The following is a 27,988-nucleotide window of genomic DNA, read 5'->3' on the forward strand; positions in this document are numbered from 1 at the left end:
AGTAGCAACTTGGAATGTTAGGGGAATAAATCATAAATTAGATGAATTGACCATGGAACTAGAAAATAGAAATATAGCAGTCATTGCCAAAACAAAAAAGGATGAATAATGATATACTCAGGTGTACCAATGAAATGTGGGCATCATCAGGAGTTGCTGTTATAATAAAGAAACAATGGGAAAACAAAATATTAGACTACTCTTGGATATCACCCAGAATATTGAAATTAAAACTAAAAATTTTATCTTAAACAATAACAATCATTGGCATCTACGCACCAGTAGAAGGCAACATTGATAAAACCGTAGAATTTTATGAAGAATTACAAGAGATCACAGACCAAACTAACAAAAATTAATACCCCATACCAGCAAGAGATTTTAATGCAAGAGTTGGTGCTCAATCAATAGGCAAATGTATAGGATCAGAAGACAAAACCGTGGTCAACAATAATGGAAGATGCTTGATAGACTTCTGCATTTTTAATAAACTTAAAATTACAAATACTTTTTTCAGACACAAGAATATCCATAAATTCACATGGGAAGCAAGAAACACAGTCTATAATAGATTATATTATCATTAATGAAAATTTAAATGACAAAATTAGGGACAAGAGTATTCAGAGGCAGTGAAATTGACAGTAGTAGTAGTGGCATGTGATGCAAGAAAGCAAGTGTATGAGCTTATGCAGCATCAGCCAAAAAAAAAAAAAAAAAAAAAATCACACCATTCCCTCCAAATGCCTGTCCAGTTCCTCCTTAAATTTATTCAACCTATCAACTTCCACAACGACAGATGGAAGTTTGTTCCAGCAATTAACCACCCGCTGGCTAAAGGCAAATTTCTGCACATCTATTCTACATCTGTCTATTCTTAATTTGAATTTATGTCCCCTTAGGTTCATAATCTGAACAAGTGGAAGGATCCCATCAGAATTCAGCGTGCTCAACCCATTCAAGGCCTTATATACCTCAATCAGATCACCACGCAGGTGCCTAGTCTCCAGCCACTGCAATTTGCAGAACTTAAGCCTCTCTTGGTAAGAGGATCCCTTCATTCCCCCTCACCAATCTTGTTGCCCTTCTCTGTACACGCTCAAGTAAATCGACATCCTTCCTAAAATGAGGCCTCCAGACCTGTATGCAGTACTCAAGGCGTGGCCTGACCATTGCCTTATACAGAGGGATAATCACTTCCTTTTCCCTGCTAGCAAAATTCCTATATATCATTGACAAAACCCCATGACCTGCCCTGGCAGCCCGTCTGCATTGCTCAGAAAACTTCATATTTGACTGCACAATTACTCCCAGGTCTTTTTCATTTTCTACCACCTTAAGTGTAGTACCACACAGTTGGTACGTTTCTCTGGGGTTACTTCTACCCATATGCAGTACTTTGCATTTGTCAAGGTTAAACTTCAGTTGCCACTTCTTAGCGGCGCCTCCGTAGCCAGGTGGGAAGGAGCAGCAGTGCGTAGCACACGCTTCTTGATTAGACCGGGGTTCGAGCCCGTCACCACCAAATACGGAGGATGCGGAAAGGTCATTCAGGGAATGACCACCGCATATCCCGGAGCAATATGGCCTTAGTTGCTAATGCTCCTAAAAACCAAATAACAACAACAACAACAACAGCCACTTCTTAGCCCATCTGCCCAAATTATCTAGATCCTGTTGCAGTAGCACACTGCCATTATTGTCATTAACAACCCTGCCAACCTTTGTATCATCTGCAAATTTCGACATTAAGCCTGATATACCTTCATCAATATCATTGATAAATATACAAAACAACAGTGGACCTAACAACGAACCCTGTGGGACTCCACTAATAACATTAGTCCAAGAAGAGCAGCACCCATTGATTACCACCCTCTGTCTTCTCCCACTTAACCATCCTTTTATCCATTGTAGCAACTTACCCTTAATACCATTCTGCTCCAATTTGTACAATAGTCTTCCATGCACAACAGTGTCAAAAGCTTTCCTGAAATCCAAATATATGATATCAAAATTATTTTTTTGCATCCAGTTCCTTTGTAACCACATCATAATATCCTATCAAATTTGTCAGACAAGATTTTCCCTTAACAAACCCATGCTCTGTCTGAATTATTGCTGTGATCACTACCTAGAAAGCACTTTCAAAATAAAAAGAAATAATCTTAATAAAAAGAAGAAAATACCAACAAAAACTACTAAGAAATTAAAAACACATTTGTTGGAAGACGAAAGCACTAAATTCCTGTATGAAAGCCGATTGAAAGATAAACTCAAATCAGATGAAAATGATACTATGTTGAGGAAATCTGGTAAAACATGAAAAAATCAATTCTGGGAGCTGCTGAAGAACATCTTGGATATACACCTATAAAAAATAAAAACTGGCTAAGAACTTAGAATGAAGAATTGAAACAAACAATCGATGAGAAAAAAAAGACCTATAAACTGTTCCTACAAACTAAAGACCTACATCTACACATAAAATATAAAAAGCTTAGAGCAGAAGCCATAAAACTAACCAGAAGAATCTGATGAGATGACTAGGATAAATCTGTTAAATCCTTAGAACTTGATATCATGGGCCCACAGAGAAGAGGTTTTAAAATCTTTAAGAAATTACAACTAGACACAAATGATCAAATAAAAAACAACTCCATCTCTCAAGCAGAATGGAAGCAACACTATTCCAAACTATGTATAACCCTGGCACTAGGGAATTGGAAGATGAATCTGTGGTAACCGAAGATGAGGAAAATATAACAATGGAAGAACTAGAGTTAATATTGCAAAAATCGAAAAACCAAAAAAGCTCAGGCATAGACAATTTGAATGTAGAACTATTTAAATATGGTGGCACCTTATTAAAAAAAGCACTACTAAAATTGTTCAACATCATATGGCATAAGCAACAGATATCCAAAGATTTGGAAACAGAAATAATACTCAATTTACACAAAAAAAGGCTCCAGATTTAACCCTAACAACTACAGAGGGATAACACTGCTATCAACTACTTCAAAACTATACTCTAATATACTAAAGAATAAACTTAATAAATACAGTGAACAATTCTTAGAAGAAGAACAATGTGGATTCAGAAAAGGGAGAAGCACAATAGATGCCATTTTCTCATTACAACAAATTTTGGAGAAAAGAAGAGAATTCAACCTACCAACATTTCTGCTCTTTATTGATTATGAAAAAAGCATACGACAACTTAAACCGGGAAAAATTTTGGCAGATTCTACATGAAGAAAATATCCCAACCCAGCTCCGGAAAGCGATGCAAAGCCTATATAAAAACTCAAAAGTCTGCATAAAATATTCTAATGGCCAACTATCAGACCCAATTAACACCAATAAAGGAGTCAAACAAGGATGTGGACTACCACCAAATTTATTTAATATCCACATCAATAAAATTATTAAAGAATGGAAACAAAGAATTAACAATGGAATACAGTTGAAAAACAGGAATAAAATACAAACTATATTATATGCTGATGATCAAGTTATAATTGCAAAATCTGAAGATGAACTACAGATAGCAGCTAATGAACTAAATAAAATAGACAAAAAGTACGAGATGAAAATCTCCACCTCAAAAACAAAATCAATGGGATTATGTGGAAAAAACATACAAAGAGTCAAAATTGTTATTGATGATAAAATAATAGAACAAATATCTGACTTCACCTATTTGGGAAATTTAATATCAAATGAAGGGGAAGACATCCACACTAAACTACAAAAATATAATAAAATGAATGGAACAATTAAATGCCACTTCGGAAAACAAATGACAACTGAAACAAAATTACGACTGCACAACATCACTTCAAAACCAACCCTCTTCTACAGCTGTGAGACTTGGGTCATAAATAAGAAATATGCACACAAACTAGAAGCAGCACAAATGAGATTTTTAGGACCATTATTAGGCTTTACAAGACTAGACTATCAAAGAAATTTAGATATCTGCGAGAAATTAAAAGTAGATAACATAGTAAATGACATAAAACGGTATCAGGAAAAATGGATCAGCCACATAGAAAGAATGAACCCAGACCGGATCTCAAAATTAGTCTTTAACTACAAACCTACAGGCAAGAGAGATGTGGGTCGACCAAGACCACATCCAAGAGCTACAACAGAACAGGTCTTAAAAGACCTAAGCCGGACCAAGTTCATGATGATGATGATGAGATTAGAATGATGCAAGAAAGCATGCTTATACAGTACCAGCAAAAAAAAAACCAAAAAAAAACTTCATATCATATCGCCTGTCCATCCCCTCTAATAATTTGTCTAGTTCTTCCTTGAATTTATTCCCACTATTGACTTCTACAACTGAAGATGGTAGTTTGTCCCAACAAATAAATTCTACCCTCTGGCTGAAAGCAAATTTCTGCACATTTATCCTGCAATCATCTTTCCACAATATGAAAATATGCCTCCTCGTGTGTGTGTGTAGTATGGACAAGAAGAAGGATGCCATTAGTATTGAGCTTACTCATCCATTCAAAGAATTAAACACCTCCACCTCAATCAAATATACTTGTAGTGTCCAGATACTGCAACTTGCAGAACTGAAGCCTTTCCTCGTAAAAGCAACCTTTTGTGGTCCTCATTAATTTTAGTGCTCTTCTCTCCAACAGCTCCAACAAATCCACAACCTTCTAAAATTAGGCTTTCAGACAGGATAATCACCATGGCCTTGCCCTGCTGTCAAAATTCCTGTATATCATTTACAAAAAACTCCCAAGGAGCTGTCCTGGAGGTCTGTCTACACTGCTCAGAAAACCACCTACTGAATGCACAATCACTCAAAGGTCTTTTTCATTCTCCACTACCCTGAGTGTGGTACCACACGGTACATTAACCTGAGATTACTGCTACCCACATGCAGTACCTTGCATTTGTCAATGTTAAACTTCAATTGTCACTTCTCAGCCCATCTATCTAATTTTTCTATATCTGGTTGCAGTAGCATACCCTGATTATTATCATTAACCAGCTTGCAGGCCAGTTAATGCCCTGTCATTAACCGGCCTTCAAACCTTTGTAAACCTTCAAACTTAGCCCAATGTGCGTTCATCAATATAATTAATAAATACAGAAAACAACAATAGGTCCAGTACTGAACCCAGGGAATCTCTGCTAACAACATTAATCCAAGAGCAGTGCCCACTGATGATCACTCTCTATCTTCTCCCATTTAACCATCTCTTTACCCATAGCAACAACTTGTCCTTAATGCCACACTGCTCCAATTTGTATTGACACACTGCTCCAATTTGTATAGCACTCTTATGTGAAACAGTATCACAAATTTTTTTGTATCTACGTATATAATGTTAAATTAAATTTAGCATTCACTTCCTTTATTACTGTGCCATAGTATCCAATCACATTGGTCAGACAAGATTGCTCCTTAACAAATCCAGGCTGTGAATGCAGTTTAACTGCATTCCTGTCTAGATGATCATGCATTACTTTTTTAACCCGTGACTGCATTATTATATTCCCTCGAACAGAAGCCAAGCTGATAGGTTTGTAATTACTCATGTCCCTCTTTGTTTCCCCTTTGTGAACTGGGGGATACATTTCCATGTCTCAAGTCCATAGGAACCTCCCCTGAATCCAGGGATGCTGATATATTCTTAGCTAAACGTTTGCTAACCTCTTTTGCTGCCTCCTTTAATATAACTGGATAAATCCCATCCACCCCAAGTGCCTTTTTTATATTTAGCTTCAACAATTTCTCCTCCACTTTCTCTCAGTAATTACAAAATTATTCAGCTCCCAGGATTCCCACCTCTATAAAATTCCTCGTGTATGAAAGTAGATGAAAAATACCCATTCAGTTTGTCCGTACCCTGAGCAGGATCATTGATAGTTAATTCACTCATAACTAGAGGAACAAAACAATGTGATTCAACCCTTAATAATAATAATCTGTTTATACTCCGGGACGACCAAACGGTCAGAGGAGTTCACAAGATAGACAGAATACCAGAAACAACACCGTATTCAGCAGTCACGGGCATGAATCCCGGTCACTCAAGGCACGTGTATTTGTGCACCCACGCACCCGACCACTAGGCTACGGTGGCCTTTGACTGTTTACATAAGTAAAGAATTCTCTGTTGCCTTTCTTTGCTTTCTCTGCCAGATATGTCTTGTAATCTACCTTAGCTTGCCTAACCTCCTTTGTGACTTGATTGCAGACTTGTTTATATCTACTGTAGGCACATCTGCATCACCTGATAATTTAATATGTATCCCATGCAATTTTCTTCACTGCCACGAGTCTTGTCAGTTTACATGACATCCATTTAGGTCTTTGCTTTGAAACTGTGTCTCTTAGTTGGTATAAAAAAGTCTGGTAGCTTCTATGGTTACATCACTGAATGCTTCCCATTTAGAATATGATTTGGACCTCAGTACACAGAATTGAAAAACGTTTGAGACCACAACAGTCACCTGTATGAAAGCAAGTCATTCCTTTCAAACTTGGCAGTAGTTATATTTTTAAGTAAATCCAACATTAATACGCTGTGATCGCTGCTACCTAATTATTCTTTTATCAGCACATTATTAATGCATAAAGAGTGGCTGCTGATAATCAGATAAAGGGCATTTCTTTCTCTCACTGCCTCTCCCAAAAAATGCTAGTGTAGGAAACAATCATCCAATAAATTCCACAAAGTCATGCTACTGTGTGAGCAACCAACCCATAAGTTCCAGTCTATACCTCGAAAATTAAAATACTCATCATAAGACATTCTGCTTTAATGGCTTATTATATTTGTCTCTACAGTTGTCCGTTATACACTGATGAGCCAAAACATTATGACCAGCGAGTCGTTATGAAATTTGAAGCAACTTTAGGTGAACTATGGCTGCACGTGGGTCGGGACATGGTAAAAAACACACCAGATACTGAGCTCCATTAATCATTGTTACTCTTGTTCTTCAGATGGGAAAGGCAGCAGATTTAAGCGAGTTTGACAAAGGCCAAATTGTAATAGCCAGAAGACTGGATCAGAGCATATCCAAAACGGCATGGCTGGCGGGATGCTCACGGTCAGTCGTGGTTAGTACCTACTGAAAGTGGTTCGAGGAGGGGAAACCCATGAACTGCCGGCGAGGTGTTGGACGACCACAGCTCATCAATGCTCGAGGTAAGCGAAGGCTCTTCCGAATGGTATATGGCAACAGAAGGGCGACTGTGGCACAACAAACCGGTAATTGGAATGCTGGTGATGGGAGTAATGTGTCACAACATACAGAGTACAGAGTACAGAGTATTTTTTGGGTCTAACGGCACCAGGGATTTACCCCATCTCTGCGTATGTTCTTTGTATCAAGGACAGTGCGCTGTCAAGGCCAGAGGTTTAAAAGTGTGTGGATCATGTATTGTGTAATATGTTGTGCCCCTTGTTCCTCTGGCTTGTTAGCCGCCAGGCCCCAGATGGGACCTGTCGTTTACGTACTCCGCCACGTGGAGGCCAGCCAGGTGTTCCCTTATAGTTTGCTCTGGCAGGTCCTACCACCTATTTTCCTGAGATTTCAGTGGCTAGGACCTAAAAAAAAAAAAAATAAAATAAATAAAAAAAAATAATAAAAAAATTTAAAAAAAAAAATAATAATAATAATAAAATTAAAAAAAATAAAAAATAGAAAATAAAATAATAATAAAAAAAATAAAAAAAAAATCATTAAAATGATAATTCTTCTTTTCTTTTGGGCACAGATGGTACATTATACGCAACTTAGAGGGGCTATACGGGATAAGCGCTGGAGGTAATAATATTTCCTAATGGGTCGGGCATGAATTTTGGTGTTTTAAATTTGTACGTGTGGGGCAAGCGCTGTTGTAAAGAGAAAGAGATGGGAGGGGAGGTGGAAGACTGGGGGGTTGGAAATTGGAAGTAAGGGGTCTATAGGGAAGATGACCCCTGTTGAAATAGTGGGGCATGCCCATGCCCCACCAGAGGAGAAAGAGGGGTGGTAGGAGGGGGAGGAGACAGCAGGCCGTCCCCTCCCCCCTTGCTAGGGAAAGAGGAGTAAAAAGCAGGCTAGACAGAGCCAGGGCACTATATGGCTGTATGGCATCATAAGATGTAGTCTTCAAGGTCCGAGTCCAAGTTGCAATCTTCGTCTTTGCATTGGTTCAGTGGTGGTCCAAGTCCAGAAGTCAGTTCCAGTTCGTCATGCTCATGTGTTGTATCTGCCTCAGGTGGTCACTAGTTCAGAGTTTCGCAGTCTTTCATAGGTTAGTGATATGTGGCAGGGATCTTTGTCTTTCAAAGAGTTCGCGGGCAAAGACGGTGAAAGCCCGGTAATTATCTTCTTCTTGCAATATTATTTCTTCTCGGTTTTTTAGCAAGGAGTTGATGCGTGTATATAGCTGACATCTGAGGTCCTCGTAGTTGTCACAGTCATGGATAAGATGTTCCCATGTTTCCTCCTGACCGCAGTTACAGCTCGGGTTGTCAGAGATTCCCAGCTCGTGGAGTTTTCCTCTGAAGGAGCCATGTCCCGTAAGAAGGAAGGTGGTGTGCAAGCCAGGGGAAAACCAGGACGGGGAAATAGGATATACCCTGCTGACATCGGGTATAAATTTTTTGGTGACTTGCCCTTTTATGGTAAGATTCCATCTATTTTGCCAGATAGATTGCCGGTGTTCCGTTAACCTCTTATTTTCTGAGGATTTGCTTTTTTGTGGATCTGTTGTGTAACCTAGATAAGTTGTGGTTCTTCCTTTCGAATGTTGGTGTAGCAGCCCACAGCGCACAATCTCCAGGTCCAAGGGAAGGAAGCCCGCCAGGACCTGGAGCGCATGGGTGCTCACCGTGCAGCAGGCTCTAGTTGTTGTCAAAAGTATGGATCGGTGGATCGACTCCAGCTTTTTCTTGTTGACTGCTGTGTTTGCTTTCTGATACCAGGCACCTGCACCATAGGAAAGGATAGGGATGAAGAGGGCTTTGTATAGAAGAGAGAGGGCCCTCTTCTTTAGTCCCCAGTCCCTCCTGGTGATTTTGGTTATCAGGGCCGAGAGCCTTCTTGTTTTCGTTCTGAGATAACAGAGATGAGATGTGAAGTTCAAGTTTCGGTCTAGTGTTATTCCTAAGTATTTTAGTTCCTATTTGAGTTTGATGGTCGCTCCATTTATTTTGATTAGTGGAGGTCTACCAGGGTCAAGGGCACCCCTGAGGAGTATTGAGTTTGTTTTTTCGGTTGAGATTGTTAGAAGATTCCTCTTGGCCCAATCCTGTAGTATCTGTGTGGCATGATTGCCTATGGCCTCCAGTTGAGCCCTGCTGTCTGCTTGAAGCATCATAATCAGATCATCAGCGTATGCCTGTGTAATGACATTTGGAACATCCAGGTTTAAAAACTCATCAAGCACCAGGTTCCAGAGGAGCGGCCCAAGGACGGATCCCTGGGGGCAGCCCCTGTAAACCGGTCTGGATACAGAGGTAAAGGGAGTGCTGACAGTGATTCTTCAGTTTTCCAGGTAAGATTTCATGCAGCGAAATAGATTTGATGGGATTTCAGCCCGTCGGAGCCTGGCCAGAACGCTGGGCCACCAGAGGGAGTCAAAGGCTCCAGCGAAGTCAACTGAGATGAGGAGGAAATATTTCCTATTACAGTTTCTGACTGCATCAATGATCCTCTCGAAGGTATCAGTGGTGGAGCATCCCCTCCTGAAACCAAATTGGTTTCTTGACATCAATTGAGCATTCTGGTAACGGTTTTCAATTCTGTGGTAGATGAGTCGCTGAACGAGCTTGCTCAGCATCGACAGCAGAGCGATAGGCCTGTATGAGCCTGGCATGTCCTGGGGTTTAGTGGGGTTTTTCAGGATAAGTCTGACTCGGGCTGTCTTCCACGAAGTTGGAAAGAAACCCTCTGTGAGGCATTGATTTGCTAGGTTTAATATAGTATCCGGTATAATTTCCACTGCCTTTTTTAGTATTTCCGGCTCTATTTGATCTTCCCCGGGAGTTTTCCTGTTTTGCATTTTGGCTGCAGCTATGTTGAGTTCCGTTATCGTGAAAGGAGGCTCCACTGTCTGGGTGGAGTATTTATCATTCCCCTCGCAGAGAGTTCTCTGTTCATGCGTGTGTGGAATTGTTGAAGGTAGGAGGATATGGTCCAACATACAGTACATAAAACCCTGATGAAAATGAGGCTGCATAGCTGCAGGCCTGTACGAGTGACCATGCTAACCACGGTTCACTGGCGACAGTGCCTACAACGGGCACACAAGCATCAAAACTGGACCTTGAGTGATTGGAAGAAGGTTGTCTGGTCTGATGAATCATGCTTCCTGTTGCACCATGTGGATGGCCGGGTATGTGTGCGTCGTTTACCTAGGGAAGTGATGGCGCCTGGGTGCACCGTGGTAAGAAAACAAGCCGGTAGCAGCAGTGTCTTGCTTTGGGCAATGTCCTGCTGGGATGCCCTGGGTCCAGTCATCCATGTGCTGGGCACTCTGATGTCTACCACGTACCTAAACATCATTGCTGACCAGGTACACCCTTTCGTGGCAATGGTCTTCACATCTGGCGGTGCTGTCTTTCAGCAGGATAATGCGCCATGCCACACCGCCTGGATTGTTCGAGACTGGTTCGCGGAACATGAGGAAGACTTCCAGGTATTTTTTGCCACGGTCTCCAAATTCCCCAGACATCAATCCCATCGAGCATCTGTGGTTTGTGTTGGAACAGCAACTCCGATCTGCAGCATCTCAACCACAGACCTTACAGGAGTTAAAGGATCTGCTGGTTACGTGTTGGTACCAGATACCACAAGACACATTTAGAAATCTTGTAGTATCCATGCCTTGCTGGGTATGACCTGTGTTGGCTGCACGTGGAGGACCAACATCATATTAGGTAGGTGGTCATAATGTTTTGGCTCATCGGTGTATGTTAAGGGGAAATCAGGTCTGACCAATCTGATTGGATACTACAATATGGTCACAAACAAACTGGAAGCAAAAAATAATTTTGATATCATATAGTTGAATTCCAGGAAAGTTTTTTATACTGTTGCACATGGAAGACTTCTGTACAAATTGGAGCAGTATGGCATTAAGGGCAAGTTGCTACAATGGATAAAAGTATGGTTGAGTGGGAGAAGACAGAGAGTGGTAATCAATGGACACTGCTCTTCATGGACTAATGTTATTAGTGGAATCCTACAGGTTCAGTGTTGGGCCCACTGTTGTTTTGTATATTTATGAATGATATTGATGAAGGCATATCAGGCTTAATATCCAAGTTTACAGATGACACAAAGGTTGGAAGAGTGGTTAATGACAGGAATGACAGTATGCTACTGCAACAGGATCTAGAAAAGTTAGGCAGATGGGCTGGGAAATGGCAATTGATGTTCAATAATGACAAATGCAAGGTGATGTATATGGGTAGCAGTAACCCCAGAGTAATGTACCAACTGTGTGGTACTACACTTGAATTAGTAGAAAATTAAAAAGGCGTGGAGGTAATTGTGCAATTGGATATGAAGTTCTCTGAGCAATGCAGATAGGCTGCCATGACAGCTCATGGGGTTTTGTCAATGAGATACAGAAACTTTGTTAGCAGGGATACGGATGTGATTGTCCCACTGTATAAGGCAATGATCAGACCACATCTTGAGTACCATATAGAGATCTGGAGCTCTCATTTTAGGAAGGATGCAGAGTTGCTGAATTAAGTACAGAGATGGGCAACGAGATTGGTGAGAGCAACGAAGGGGATGCTCTTACCAAGAAAGGCTTCAGTTCTGATAATTACAGCTTCTGGAGACTAGGCACCTGTGAGGTGATCTGATTGAGGTGTTTATTCAAAATTGAGGAAGGATGGTTGAAAAATAGATCTGCGGAAGTTTTGCCTTTAACCAGTGGGTGGTTGATTGCTGGAACGAACGTCCATCTGTTGTTGTGGAAGTTGATAGTTTAAATAAATTCAAGGAAGAACCAGACAAACTTTTGGAGGGAATGCATAGGTGAAATGGGAGGCGTCTTTTTTTATTCTTTTTGGCTGATGCTGTATAGGCTTGCTTTCTTACATTAATTGCCACTATTAATACTAATATTCATCACATTCAGAGGCCTATTAACACACTAAACTGACTCAATGTTGCACTGGCCACTCATGTCACCTGAATGCATGGTGTCTCCGTAGCCAGGTGGGAAGGAGCAGCAGTGCATAGCACACACTTCTTGATTAGACCGGGGTTTGAGCCCGTCACCACCAAATATGGAGAATGTGGAAAGGTCAGGGAATGACCACCACATATCCCGGAGCAATATGGCCTTAGTTGCTAATGCTCCTAAAAACCAAATAACAAACAAACAAACCTGAATGCACTCTTAGACTTTGTGTTTTTTCAGAAAGCATAACCCCTCCCTCCTTCTCTTCTGTCCTTTCTGTAACCTCAGTAACCATAGTTTCTCCCAAACAATCCCCCCCCCCCAGTTTTCCTCGGGACTATATGCCACCTACTTGCTTACAGGGCATGGTTCCCTAAGTGTAAAGTTAGGCCAACTGGGTCTTACCCATTATCCCAAATGCACCTGTGGAGCTGATGAGGATTGGACTCGTGTCCTTTACAACTGCCCCAATTACAATCCCCAAAGATGTAGACTTATGGCCAAAATTAAACCCATAAATTGCAGAGATGAGCACCTGCTCATCTCTGATAACATGCATTATATTGCCTTCTCCGAATTTGCTCAAAAAACTTTTGAGACTAGGAGAAGCAACCATGCTATAATCCACACTGCGACACCTCCACCTACTTAGACAGACACTCCTACCTAATTCTGACATTTAACGATAGTGACAAATCCAATTTTGACTGGCCTGTTAGAATGTGTTTCTCACCCAGCGAAAGTGTTCATGTTAGAAATTATATTATTTCATGTGTTTGACCTCTATGCATAACGTCATGAAAAATATGTTGTGTTTTTATAACTAATTCAGGTGTTATATTAACAATATAAATGGTATGGACTCATAGTGCTTAGTTCAAGTGCTAATAGCGCATTTATTTTTGAGAGCATGATTGTATGTATTATGTGAATATTAATTATTATTATTAGCTACATGGTGCAAGGAAGCCTGAAGCTTATGCTGCACCAGCCAAAAAAAAAATTCCTGAGTTATCCTGAGAGAGAGTCAAAAGTAGAAATGAATCACCGAGAAAGAGAAGAATGATGATATCCAGCTCAGGACCCTGGGTGTGCAACTGTTTGTATAATTATGTGTGCATGGCAATTTTGCTTGATTGGGGCTCTCTGTCGCATCCACACTGTCAGATATAAAGCAGAGCTCTAGTCTGTGTTTCTATATCTTAGTGTATTTATGAGCAGTGAGTGGAAAATGTGTATGGCAGTGTGTGTACTTGCTGGCAGCTCTTAATCGCATCCATGTTGTTGTACTTGATTGATACCGATTTGGAGAAATATATTCCCTTCTCCCTAAATGTGTAGAAACAAATAAATGTTTTAATTAAAGTAAATATTGAGATATAAAAATTAATCATGTAAACAAAGTGATATCTGTGATAGTCTAAGTATGTGTGGGTGATTGACTGTCTATCTCTGATTATATGTGTGTGAGAAAGTACTTTTGCATGTGTTTGTATGTGCATATGTGTGTGCTTGTAAATATGTGCATGTGTGTAAGTCACTAAGTAATTATAAATATTATTATTATCTCATGTGTGTATCTCTATTCAAGTACTGGGTGAGAAATGTTTGTGCTCAACCCTGCAAAAAAAACACAAAACGTAAGTGTAGTTCTATTCAGGGTACTGTAATGAGTGAAAAGGATAGTTGAATGTGAATTTCCTATATATGTAGACTACTGTACCCCGAATACAGGGTGTTTCAAAAACAGCTTTACAACTTTGAAAGAGTATATAAATTTATTTAGAGGACGTATACAATATTTTGAAATGTCAGAATGTAACAATACACTTCAAGTGTAATGCATGTTGACTGTAGTGCCCAATACTACTACTGCAAGCGCTCCCGGGCTCGTTGTGTGTTTTGGTTTGAAGAAACAAAGTCTGCTACACAAGTTCAAAGGAAGTTTCGCACTCAGTTTCGCAAGGAACTTTCCAGTAGGCCTACAATGTACACATGGCACAAGAATTTTGTTGAGACCAGATGTTCTGTGTGCCATGCCAAGTCACCCAGTCGACCACGTGTTCCTGACAATGTGGAAAGGGTTGGGGATAGCTTCATTCAAAAGCCACAAAAGTCAATGCAACGTGCATCTCAGGAAAGTGGTATTCCACATGTGACTGTGTGGCGAGTGTTAAGAAAACGTTTGCACTTAAGGCTGTACAAATTATCCATTGTGCAACACCTTATGAATGCAGATAAGCTGGTTCGTAAGGAATTCTGTATGCAAATGTTGCATAGGATAGAACATGATGAGGGATTTCTGGACTCCATAACTGCAGGATTTGGGGCACCGAAAATCCATGTGCCTCCCTGGTATATGTTCGTGACAGCCAAAAGGTGAACATGTTATGCACCCTCAGCAAAGATAAAGTGTATGGCCCCCTTCTTTTTTCGTGGAGACGACCATTACTGGTATCGTGTATCTAGACATGCTCCAACAGTTCCTCATTCCACAAATTAACGAAGATGACCAAGAAGGAGGCATTCGCTTCCAGCAAGACGGCATATCCCTTCATTACCTTGGAGAAGTGCACGAGCACCCCAACACCCATTTCCCAGGTGGATGGACTGGTCAAGGGGCGCCAATAGCATGGCCACCTCGTTCCCTGGATCTTACACCTATGGATTTTTTTCTTATGGGGATTTGTTAAATATCTAGTGTATGTACCACCCTTACCTGTAAATGTCGCTGAGCTCAGAACTCAAATTACCGCCGCAGTTACAGAAGTGATGCCAGAGATGCTACGCTGTGTGTGGCAAAGAACTGACTACAGGTGGTACGTCTGCCTCATTACAAATGGTAGTCACATTGAACCATAACTATCCGAGGTAAAACTTGAAGTGTTTTGCTACATTTTGATATTTCAAAATATTCTGAAAATATTTTGAAAACGTCCTCTAAATAAATTTATATACACTTTCAAATTTGTAAAGCGTTTTTGAAACACCCTATATGTATATAAAAAACAATAAATAAATAAAATAAAATAAAAATAATAATAAAAAATTATAAAAGTATAAAATTAAAAAATGATAAAATAAATAATAAATAAAGTTGTACCTGCAGGTTGAGTTGTATATAGTGGCGGACAAAAAAATTGCATCACCTTAAAAAAAGTAACATTTATAGTGAAACGTATAAGATGTTGTTTGATTACAGTCATTTTGTTTGTCGCAAATCAAAGGTATTATATCAGATGCTTCTATTGCATCACACAGTAATTTCAAGGTATTGCATCAGCTGTTTCTATAAATATGGCATTGGAAGGGTATACACGCTCATTAGTATCCCATTTTGTGGAGGTGTAAGCATGGCTCCATATGTTCAGTTGACACCAAAAAAAAAGTGTAGCTGTTGCTATGTCCAAGGAAGGGGGTTCTTTGCATGCTATCACTGATAAAATAGGCTACCACCAGTAAACAGAATCCCGGGTGCTGAAATTAAAGCGTGAAACCGGTGATGTGAACAGAAGAACTGGATCGGGCCACAAGAGAGTGACTATGCCTTCAAAGATCGATATTTGAAATGGCTATTCCTTCGTAATCGCCATGCTAGTGCTCCTGATCTAAAACTGGACTTTGAGATGGTCTCTGGTGTTGAAACAAGTGCACAAACTATCCAAGACGGCTTTCGGAATGTGGCCTGCCTATCAGGCCCAAGAAGAAGACTTTGTTGACCCAAAAAATGAGAAAGAAGTGACTTGCTTGGGTTAGAACGCATGTTTCATGGATAAAAGAGCAATGGGACAATGTCATCTTTTCTGATGAATCGAAATTCAACCCATGGCTCAGAAAGGAAGCGATATGTTAGAAGACGAAAATCGGAGGCATACCATCCTGACTGCATAACACCAACTGTAAAGTTCTCTGCCGGTCAGATGGTCTGGGGATGCATAACAAGCAAAGGGGTGGGGTGAATTAAGTTTATTAAAGGAATGGTGAATTCAGAAACCTATCTGCTATCTTGGAGGAGTGCCTGAAACACATTATTAGGGATCACCACAGAGACATCCAAAACTGCATTTTTCAGCAGGACTCCGCACCTTGCCACACAGCAAAATTGGTAAGTTTTATGCTATTTAGATTTAATCATGAGTTTGTCTTCTTGTCTCACAAGGCTTAAAACATACTTACACTAATTTTTCCCTCGTTTTTCTCCCTTAAGGTGCAGTCATACCTCAGAAATGCTGGCATTACACTGTTGGACTAGCCCGGCAACAGTGCAGATTTGAACCTTATTAAAAATTCTGGTACATAATGTTGTCTAAAATTGCTCAGAAGAAGCCAACAAATAAGATTCAGCTGCAGAAGAGCTTGTAAGAGTGTGGTACCATGAAATTGGTCAACCGTATATCCAGAAGTTGATTAAATCTATGCCAGTTTGTTGCAAGGCTGGAATTGCAGATCGAGGAGTAACAACAAAATATTGAGGACTTATTTTGCTGATTTACCATTACATTAATTTGTCATTTCAGTTTGTACATGTAAATACAATAAAAAGTACTTTTGGTTGTCACGATTGCCATTTGTATGATTTCTCATATTTCCATTAATTATGCATTTTACCCTTTGGGAAGATATTTATGGCAATTAGGTATACCAGGTGGAGTCTTTTTATTGGATTTCATTCACAGATATATATATCCCATCTAACAAATGCATTTCGAACATTTCTGCAACCCACAATGCAGCGCAAAACACATTATTTGCAAAATTCACAAGTGTTGCAGTTTTTTTGTCTGTATATATATATATATATATATGAGTGAATGTCAAGTCACCTGTGTAAACTATGCAGTGACTGAGCAAATGTTTGTGAATAGTACAAAAAAAATAATTAATAAATAAATAAAATAAAATAAATAAATAAATAAAATTAATAAAAAAAATGTGATTATCTGACAAATGCTGTTTGACGATGAATGCAAGGTGACAAATGAATGTGTGTGAGACAGTTGTCATACTATTCAGTGTGCCCCTGAATAAGTAAAAGAAAAGAAAAAAAGCGTGTACTTCTGTATATGCACGTGTGACAAGTTTATAGATGGGCCAAATACAATAGACTTTCGATATAACAGCACCTTCAGGGATTCAAGGTACCATTATTTCGATTTTTCTGTTATCTAGAGAGTTTTATTTTTAATGTATTTAATGCAGAAATAATGAGGGCAAATAAGAAACAGAGAGATTAAGAATGCAATTTTATTAACTGCACATAAAACAAACATGTAGACGATCCAATGTTATATTCTGCCATTAATACACTTCTGCTTACACCCCGTTCTATTTTCTTTATTATATCAAGTTTAGTCTGCACATGTAGCACAGTGGTATCGTCACCGTCCTTCCCACACCAGATGGAAAAAGCCCAGGTTCGAATCCTGTCGATGATGCAAGGAACTTTTATATGCTTTTTTTCACCCTGTGGCCGAGTTAGTGAGTCTCAGGAGTAGATAGCAAGGTTTCCCCCCGAGAAACTCAGGTTTTTCGTCCAGCAAAACAGGAAAATTGAGCAGAAAACACACACAATTTACAGATAATACACATGTGTATATGAATTAATGTTCTGGGTGATCCTAATGTAATAGGATTATATGTAATAGTTTGGATTATATCAAGTTTGTCCCTAAGCTTTAATGTTGTTCTTTTCTTCTCTGTATGAGGTTTATTAACTTTAGGGGCCATAGTAAGGGGTTTTTACTTTAAAATAAAATGCAAAACAGCAGTATGATATGTGATATCAGTACAGAATTCACTTTCAAAATGGTGAATGTGAACAAATACAGTAATCACGTGACTTGTCGTTTTCTTTTTTTTGGTACTGCAAGATACTGCGCTGCATGTATACATCCGATCTCGATGTGCCGTTATTTCGAATGTACCGTTATTTGGGGTGCTGTTTTTTCGGCAGTCTACTGTATGTGGAGTGTGTGTCTGTGTTCTGATGGGTCCCCAAATTAATTAGACTGCAAAGTGGGAACAACCTATTAGGAGCCCCTGCCATGCTGTTTTCATGCCTCTTCCCTCAGGCATGTTAACTGCTGACACCAGCTCCAGCTAGTGTGGGATCTTATACAAACAGCCACTATGCACCCACAGTGCAATCTCCCCTCTCCCATAGGCCACCCTGGCCTTATGATTTTGTCCCCCAACCAATTCCACATCCCTTCCCCCACCTCCCCACTCAAATGTTTCACCTAGTGGACTACCACCACAAAACTTTTACTGTTCTTGACATTCTCCCGCTGTGTAGAGGATGGGCTCCTTCCAAAGGGATGCCCTTCTATCTCCCCTTAACTTCCTATTTCCAGGTGGACAGTCTTCCTATCATCTACCTTCCTTATCTTCATCTGTTTCCTACTACCTTCACTCTCCCCCACTCTTTTCACCTTCCAGAGATCGTTTTTTTTTTTTTTTTTTTTATTCCTGGGGCCCTCTGGGCAAGCTTAGGTGCAAGCCAGAGTTTGTTCCTGCCAGAGACTATATCTATCTCCTACTATATTCAGCTGCCTCCTCGGGGCAAAGGACAGGCAACATGGAGTCCACTAGGGGTCCTGCTGATAAACGTTGGAGGAATAACAGACCTACACTACACTACACTATGCAGACCAACACCAAAACTTGCACTACCTCTGGCATTTACAGAGTTTGTACTGTGACACAGAGAATGCTATGCAGTTTTAGGGGAGACTCCTGGCACCGCTTGACAATAAACACTATGTCCTTTCTGTACATATTATATTCCTCATATTCAAATTCTGCATTCCTTACATCTGAGTAACACAGCCCATTTATTTGCTTGTTCTATGAGATCCCCAGCAAATCTTGAAAACCCTAACATATTGCTTTCCAGGCTGCTCCATGATCCAATAGAAGCAGTACAAGAATTACTTACACCTCCGCCTGTAGCTGCAGTTAATTTATCAGTCTGTGTATCTCCCTCAAAGCTAGCAGTTTTCCAACTATCCTAATATGGCCTCAATAGCATCAGCAATATTCTTTTATTCCTATTTAAGTGTCTCATCCCTATAAAAACAGCCTCTCCTGTTAACAAGCATAGATCACACTTAGAAAAATTCTTCCCCATGAGCCCTATCAATCAGTCTCTCCAATGCTGGACTGATTGATAAGACTCTCAATATGTACTCCCCCCCTATAGAGTGTTTCAAATTTTAGGTTTTGATTTTTCCCAACTTTCCCTACACCTGTTAAACAAATCCTCACTTCTTAATATCATTAGTGCCAATGTGTATGATAATATCATACTTTTGTGTCCTTAAGAGATAACTGCTCTACTGCACGATTAAATTTTGTCCCTAGTAGAAACACACCCTGGTTCTATTCCACCTATCCTTTTTACACAATATGATTCTCCTTTCTCTGACAAGTCACCGACTACAGCTACTTTTTGTGGGACCAAGGATCTCTGTATGGGCTCAGTATGAGTGTATGATGGGTCCCTCTCTTTTAAATCTTTGAGGGCATCAACCCTATTCTTCAAGCCCTTGTATAACCCCCTAAGGATGCTCTTTGCACTGAACACAAAAGATATTCCCTTCGGCTATATCATGTTGTTCTAAAGTTAGTTTTACAAAGGAGAAACCAGTAGAGTCCACAATATAATACTGATTTGTAGAACTGTTCTCGGCTGTTCCACCTGAACTACAGCATTTCCACTACTTTTAGTCCTTTGCTATGCTGCGCTAGTCTGAGACACGATTTTAGTCTAAATTTAATTTAAAAATAAAACATGAAACTAACAGATATGAAAATAATAACACTAGTCCTGCTTATTTAAAGTATAAACTAACTATTTTAAGTTGCATTATGTACTGTGTGATACATTTACATTATAAAATCATATCTGTATTGCTACAAATTTATAGTTTATGGACCTAATAAAAAACACTTCTAATATTAACTACACTCCTACAAAGCTACTCAGAAAAATCACAAAGCAGCACCTCTTTTGTTTCTATATCAATAGTGGCAAAATTCAAACATTCTTATATCGATAATCACAATGGCAGCAAAAGTCAGTTTGGAATTTTAAGCAACTCTGAAGAAAAAGTAAAGAACAAGTTCATTAACTTAATAAAATCACATAAACAATAATTTTTAAGCAATAAACAGAGCTTCACTTAGCAGCCTTGCAAAAGGCAATCCATAACCATTTCAATTATCCCAGCCTTACCTATAATAATAAATAGACCGGTCCATTCAATATATGCCAATATTAATCCAATAAAAATGCAATTAATGTGGCTAAATGTAAGATTTTAGTGAATAAAGTTTTACAAGAGCAGGCATGCAGAGCATTTTGTGCGCCATTCAGTATATTTTTTTGAAATACGTGCACATGGTGTAATCATATTCTTTATTTTAATATAATTTTGTAAAACAATTTTTCCTTAAGAAAGTGTACAACACAAATATTATGCAAACAGGCATATGGTGCATCAAATTAACGATGATAGACACTGATTTTTAATAGCCATATTTCTTCCATTCTAACGTTGAATGATGCAGAATGAAAGCTTAAATATATACTGAATCCAAAAAGCAACATGAAATACAAAACTAAATGAATACTAAAATTAAAACTAAATTAAAATAAAAACTAAATGAATACAAAAATGAATACTTAAATGAATACTAAAATTCACTTATAATACAATCCTAATATTTCAATTTTAATTTTTTTTTAGATGTATTTTATGACTGACATGCCACTGGACGGTACTGTCAAGAGCCAACTCAGAGTATAGGAACTCAAAAGTTCACCACTAAGGATCATCCACTTAAGACTTCCCAGAAATGAACCAGGCCAAAACAAGTTGCAATAACTGTACCATACAAGAACCAAAATAAATAAATAAATTGAATTATGTTAAACTAAAGAATAGTATGCTTCATTCTATGGTGTCACAGAAACAGCTGTCTTGTTGACACACACATAGACACATATGTAGTTCATTCACACTTTGAATATTCATGCAATGCACTTGTTCTTAATGTAATCCTAGAAAAAAAAAATCCAGAAGTTACATCTGGAGAGCAAGGAGAGTGGGCAAGATATAGCTAGATTGATTATGATTATATTAATAATAATCAATCTATCTATTCTACCTACATCACATGAACCTGCTCTTCACTGGGCAAGATTTTTATATGTACATTTATTTTTGAAAATATTTGTGCAGTCTTGAACTTGTGTAACCTGTAACCATTTAGGAAATGTCAGTTTTTCAAACTGTCCTACATTTTTGATTTTGAAAGGATTTTCGAATGCACTGATGGAAACCAACACTAAAAATATTTACAAAATTGAAAATGAAGTGTAACATAAAATGAAGTTTGTATTTCCTGTGTTTATGGCCCCTTTACTCCAGATTTGAACATACAGTTAGCAAATATTCTGTATGCAGATTTGAAAATTGAAGCCAAATTTTTGTGAGCACAGACAGAAATAGCAGTGTTACTATATGTATACAGCTAATTAAAGTACAAAAAACTACTTGGGAATGACTTTTATTTTAATATGTGGGTTTCGCTTTTGTTTCATATTTTTATTTATTTATTATTTTTTTCAGAGTCTGTTTTGTCCTGGATTTCAGTTTTTAGGTGTGTTAGCATATACACGTAAAATGCCTATTTGGCTTCATCACATCCATACATCTGTATATAATAACTCAACTCCTGGTGGATGAACAAAATAATAGAAATACCTGTGATAAGCATTAAAGTATGCACTAATATGGTGTTGGGTCATCCTTTTCTTTTAAAACAGCTTGTATTCTAAGTGAATAACTTCAAATAAATCTGGAACTGTCTTAAGAGGAATACTGGACCATTCTTCATGGAGGAACATTTAAAGCTCCTTAAGCGATGAACATGGAGGAAACCTACTTCTCACTCTCCTCTCTAAATATGCCCACAGTAGCTCAATAATGTTTAAGTCTGGTGATTGTGCAGGCCATAAGAGATGCTTAGCCTCAGTTTCATATTCCTCAAACCAAAATTGGACATATCTAGCTGTGTATATTGGAGCACTATCATCTTGGAACATGGTATTGTTTGTGGGAAAAAATTTTTGCACCATGAGACGAACCTGGTCACCAAGAATACTGAAGTAATCAGTAGCAATAATCTGTCCTTGCAGGGTGATGATAGGTCCTAAACAACACCAAGATACTGAATACAAGGTACTGAATAAAGAATACCAAGATTACTTACTCTTAACTGTGTCTGCAGTTGTATGAAAAGGCTGAATATGAACTCCTGGTTAGAACAACTATGCTGACATAATAGGGCTAACAGAGACATGATGCCACCCAGAAATTGGGGATGATGAATTCTGCTATGGCATGTATAATGTATTCAGGAAAGACAGAGAAGATAAAAGTGGCGGAGGGGTAATGCTTCTTTTTAAAAGCAGCCTGAGTGCAAAGAGAGAGCTTTTGCTGAGTCTGAAGTTACGTTTGCCAGCAAAGAATCTGTGTGGTGCAAATTGGAAGCAAAGATATATGAGTGAGAGTAATCTACAGACCAGAAGATTGTGAAGAATATGATGAGAGTCTTTACATGCAGATAGAACGGGCAAGCAAGCGTGAATGTTTTATTATGGGTGACTTTAATCTGTCCCAGATTGATTGAAATAAATGGGAGGGAAACTCACCATGGGGAAAAAAATTTTTAAATAAACTAGATGTTTATCATTTGTACCGGCATGTGAAAGTACTAAGGATGAGAATATTCTTGAAATACTAACAAATCACATGTCATCACAGGGCTTCAAGTATAGGAACCATTGTTAGGAAGTGATCACACAATTGTCAGTTGGAATATGAAGGAAGATGTTGCAGAAGTTAAAGGTCAAGGCATGGGTTTTAACTTCAGAAGAGGAGACTGACATTTTAGGGCACTATATGGCATCTGTGAATTGGGCAGATTGCCAAGGGGGAGTGAATACATTTGAATTATGGAATACTTTTAAAGAAAAAATCACAGAAGCCATGAACACATACATATCCTTAAGAAAAAAGGTATTTTAAGAAAAGGGGTTTCTTATTTTAAGAAAATATTGCAAGAAGAGAATGCTAAAATGGATGACTGTGAGCTGGCCAGTCAAACAGAGCAGAAAAAGATAGCATGAAAAAGATTACACAGCGATGAAGGCTGCGTGTGAGAAAGCATTGACTAAGAGAGCAAACAATGGGGACAAGGAATTTTTCATGTACGTGAATACAACAAAGAAGAAAGCTAATCAGATCGGGCCCTTGTGCACTGGATGTGGGAAATTCTTAGATAGCCCAGCTGAGATTGTAGATGAACTGAATAAGTACTTTGCATGTCTTTACTGACAAAAGACCCCTCATGCTGAGAAGAGGCTGTGCAAGTGAGGCTGAGCAATATGAAATTAGTTATTTTGAAATTACAGATGGTTGTTTATTAGAAAAACTTCTGAGCATAAGGGAAAGTAAGGCTTCCAGAGTTGATGGCATATACCCAGTAGTTTTGAGGAAGATCGAAAGAAGTGTAATGAACTACTGAGGTTAATTATGAAGGTATCTTTGGACTTGGGGCAGATTCTTTTGGATTGGAGAAGTGCTAATATATCGCCAATACATAAAGGTGATTCTAAGAGTGAAGTTGGTAACTACAGATGTTTAATCTGACTTCAGTAGCAGGAAAAATCTTAGATGCAACGATTAAGAGTGTAATCCAGGACATTTAGGTATATATGGCATTCATGTTTACACACAACATGTTAAGGGAAAATCATGTTTAACTAACTTAGATTTTGGCACAGTTACTCATGAGCTGGATGTAGGGAACAATTTTGACATAGTTTATTTGTATTTCAGCAAAGCATTTGATTCAGTTCCTCACGAGAGGTTACTGTATAAGCTTGAACAGATTGGGATTACTGGTAAGATTCTAGGATGGATTGCTGGATGGCTGCAGGGCAGAGGGTTGTGATTAATGGATATTCTTCAGATTAGTATAATTATGGGAGTGGGATTCCTCAAGGATTGGTTTTTGGACCTCTGTTGTTTCTCATTTTCATAAATGACATAGACAAAGGGATAGATGGTGCGATGTCAAAATTTGCAGATGACATAAAGATTGGTAGAGTCATTAATAATCAGTGCCAAGCAGCGCACCTTCAGGAAAACTTAAGCAGCTTTCAGGAATGGTCAGAAAAGTGGCAGCTAAGTTTTAACGGAGCAAAATGCATTTGGGGAAGGAAAACCTCTAAATAAATTATACACTTTGTGGAGTTGAATTAAAAACAGTAGAGGAAGAAAGGAATCTGGGAATTACAATATGGGCAGATATGAAGTTTTCTGAACAGTATAAGCAGGCAGCCAGGTAAAGCCCATGGTGTCCTATTGATGATTTATCGAATGTTATTCTGTACAGATAGGGAGGTTATAATCCCACTGCATAAGGCAACTGCAAGGCCACATTTAGAATACTGTGGTCAAGTATAGAGATCTCATCTGAAAAATGACACTGAACTTCTTGAAAAGGTCCAAAGATGGGCATCTCGAGTGGTGACATTGGCAGAAGGATGACTGTATGACGAAAGACTCCAATTATGTGGGCTACAGAGCTTGGCAACCAGGCACCTCAGATGTGCCTGATTGAGGTTTATAAGGCTTTGAGAGGAATTAGTAAAATGAATGAAGGTGGAATCTTCACTGTTATAAAGAATTTCAGAACTAGGGATCATAAATTCAAATTACAGGGGTTAAAGTTTAAATTAGGTTGTAGGAAGTTTGCTTTTAGCCAACGAGTTGTTGATTGCTGGAACAAGTTTCCCCTCACAGGTAGTTGAGGCTGACAGTTTGAACAAATTCTGGATAGTTACCTGTATGAGAAGGGAAGCATATAATTTGTATTTTCTTATCTACTTGGTGTGTTGTTTTTTTTTTTTTTTTTGCCAGTGCAGCAAAAGCCTGTGGTTTCCTTTCACAATATGGCAAATACTATTACTATTGCGGCCCAACCATTGTTGAGCCTCCTCCATATTTGATGGTTGGTACAAGACAGTCAAGATGATGCACTTCCTTTGCATCTGCCAAATGTAAACTCTCCCTGATGTTCAAAAAAGTGTGAATGATTTTTCTAAAAATAAGACATTTTCAATCATCAAGTAGCCAGTTTTTGTGCTTCTTACACCATTGCCTCCTTTTCTAGCATTATCATCAGTAATGAGTGGCTTGGCAATAGCAGCTCCGCCATAAATTTCAGCTTTATAAAGTTCTCGCTAAACTGTTCTGGTAGAAACTGATTTGCTGAGACTCACATTAAGTTCTGCAATTATTTTTGAAGCAATAGTTTTATATTTTTTGGCTACAATCCTTTTCAGTGTCCAGTGGTCTCTTTCAATCAAGCCTTGATTTTCTGCCACAATTCTTCCCATCAGATCTGGTTTTTTTATGCTTGATGAATGCACATATCACTTTCGATAAAGTTCCTCTGGATAAATTTGGACAAATTAAAAATTTTGATGAAGTTCATCAAGTTTATACAGAGAACTAGCTATATTGCTAATTCTCTATATAAACCTTGGACTAACTTTGGAAAAGTGTAAGTTTCCATTTTACATATAGTACTATAAAATACTATAAAATATTTTTTATAGTATTTTAATACTATAAATTAATTTAATACTACATAAATATTAAATACTACATAATACTATAAAATAAAAATTTATTTTATAGTATTATGTAGATCAGGTAGTTATTTAATTAGTATATTTACCAATAGCAGGAAAATCCTTTCTATATGTGAACCATAATCTGGATCTTACATCAGTTCTAACTTCTTCTAAATCTAAATGATAGAAATACACAAATAATTAAGAGTGCTTTATGAAATCCTATCAATAATAGTACTTTGAATGTTTTCAAAATATATTGGAAATTAATAGTTATATGAACATAAATAAGGTGGAATAGTAACTGTATAAATGCTTAATTTCAACAAAATAATTACATTCAAGGATACTTATACAAAGTGTCTTCATTCAGTAACATGATTTTTAGCCTTGAAAAACTGATAAATGACAATTTGATATAGAGATTCTGTACAGTTGAAATTTTAACAAACTTTTTATCTTTTCAGCTCAAACTTCATTATTTACTAAATTAACGACCACAAAAAACAAGTTTCAATGGCTGACATTCAGAGTCAGAACCGACTGCTTATTTAAAATCTTAAATCTACTCAAGGCCTCTAACAATCCTTTCATGTGTACATATGCACATGTACAATTTTCATGTTTGGACTCTGTGGAGTATACACATTTTTCATGTGTGGGTTCTATGCAGTCTGAACATATACAATGCCCTATCATTAATATTTGGATACCTAAATAACCTTATTTTCAGGAAAACTAATAACATGTGCCGAAACATTAGCTTTTATGACAGCCTCCATTCTCCACTAGTTTTTGTAAAAGTCCTCTGATATTTTCCAATATTTTTATGAATGTCCTCCCATTTGACCTTCAAAACAATAACCACTTTAGCTGTTTTTTTGGGCAGTCTCTCCTCACACACATGCACACAAACAAAACACCAGCAATCCAATTCATCCCAGAGGCTCTCACAATATGGCCTTAGCAGCCCTTGTGCCATAAACAACATACCCAGAGGTTCTCTATAAGACGAGGTTAGGATTCTGGGCTGGCCAGTCTAACTTTCTGATGCTCATGTCCTCAAACCAGTTTCTCACAACATGAGTGGTATGACATGGAGCATTGTCCTGCTGATGCAGGTATAGGCTGTCCTTGATGTGCTGCCACAATATAGGTAATGCATTATTGTCTGGACAATTATTTAGCATCTAGATAGACCTCAAAATTCATGGTTTTGTCCAAAACAACCAATAGTCCAAAGACAAACCATGAAAAACAGCCCCAGACTATCATGCGGTTTCCACCAAACTTCACTGTCAAGCTGATACAGTCCAGTAGATAGCTTTCATCAGGCATTTCTGACATCCAGGAATAATGTCATACTGGCAGGCAATGTACCATGACGTCACTTCAAAAAGCACAGCTTTTCATTGGTCTATGGTCCAAGAATGGTGTGTCTTTCACCAAGCTAGATGGTCTGGCATTAGTTGGGGTGATTAATTGCTTATAAAGATGACCATGGTAATCCATATCATGACATGTCCTAATCATCTTACTGAGGGCCTGTGTGTGTGCTGTGCTAATGATTGCATTCCGGGTGGATGATTCTTTTGCAGCACTCTCCTGTCACATTATATTAGCTTTGGTAGTTTTCCAGATCATTTTGTAACAATTTCAGCATCAGATCACATCACCAATCACTTCAGGACCACTGAAATGTCAGTACAGACATTTCAATGGCTGACATTCAGAGAGTCAGAACTGACTGCTTATTTAGCACCTATTACCATTCAATGCTAGCAGTCTGTTAACTCTGTTGATTGTGGCATCTTGCATTCACAATCATGTCTTCTTAAAGATCTACAAGCATATTTACAGCTGTATCTGACAGGCTATGCTTAGGTAGGATATGACCAACTGTTACTGGAGAACTGGCCAGATATTAATCGTAGGGTGGTAATATTAACGGTGTATATACATTATATATATATATTTTGAAGGCCCTTTCAAGTTATGTATCCATTTAAACACAAATTTTCTAGAGAGCATAATTAATCAATGTCTGATACCATGTATGAAAATTGATGCTGAATGCAATCCTGAAACCAAGCAGT

The 27,988-nt window shown here is 38.4% G+C and overlaps 1 protein-coding gene across 1 annotated transcript in view; it reads right to left on the minus strand.

The window, feature by feature from the left end:
* LOC150084213 (cysteine protease ATG4B-like) overlaps positions 1 to 27,988 on the minus strand; it is a 131,067-nt gene that overhangs the window by 88,606 nt on the left and 14,473 nt on the right. The window contains exon 3 of the mRNA XM_090375102.1: positions 25,997 to 26,068. Within this exon, the coding sequence (XP_090231228.1) occupies positions 25,997 to 26,068 (72 nt within the window). The remainder of the gene's footprint in view (positions 1 to 25,996; positions 26,069 to 27,988) is intronic.

The sequence above is a fragment of the Mastigoproctus giganteus genome, chromosome 6 (genome assembly GCF_048544385.1).
Source record: "Mastigoproctus giganteus isolate SK-2022 chromosome 6, ASM4854438v1, whole genome shotgun sequence".
Classification (NCBI taxonomy): domain Eukaryota; kingdom Metazoa; phylum Arthropoda; class Arachnida; order Uropygi; family Thelyphonidae; genus Mastigoproctus; species Mastigoproctus giganteus.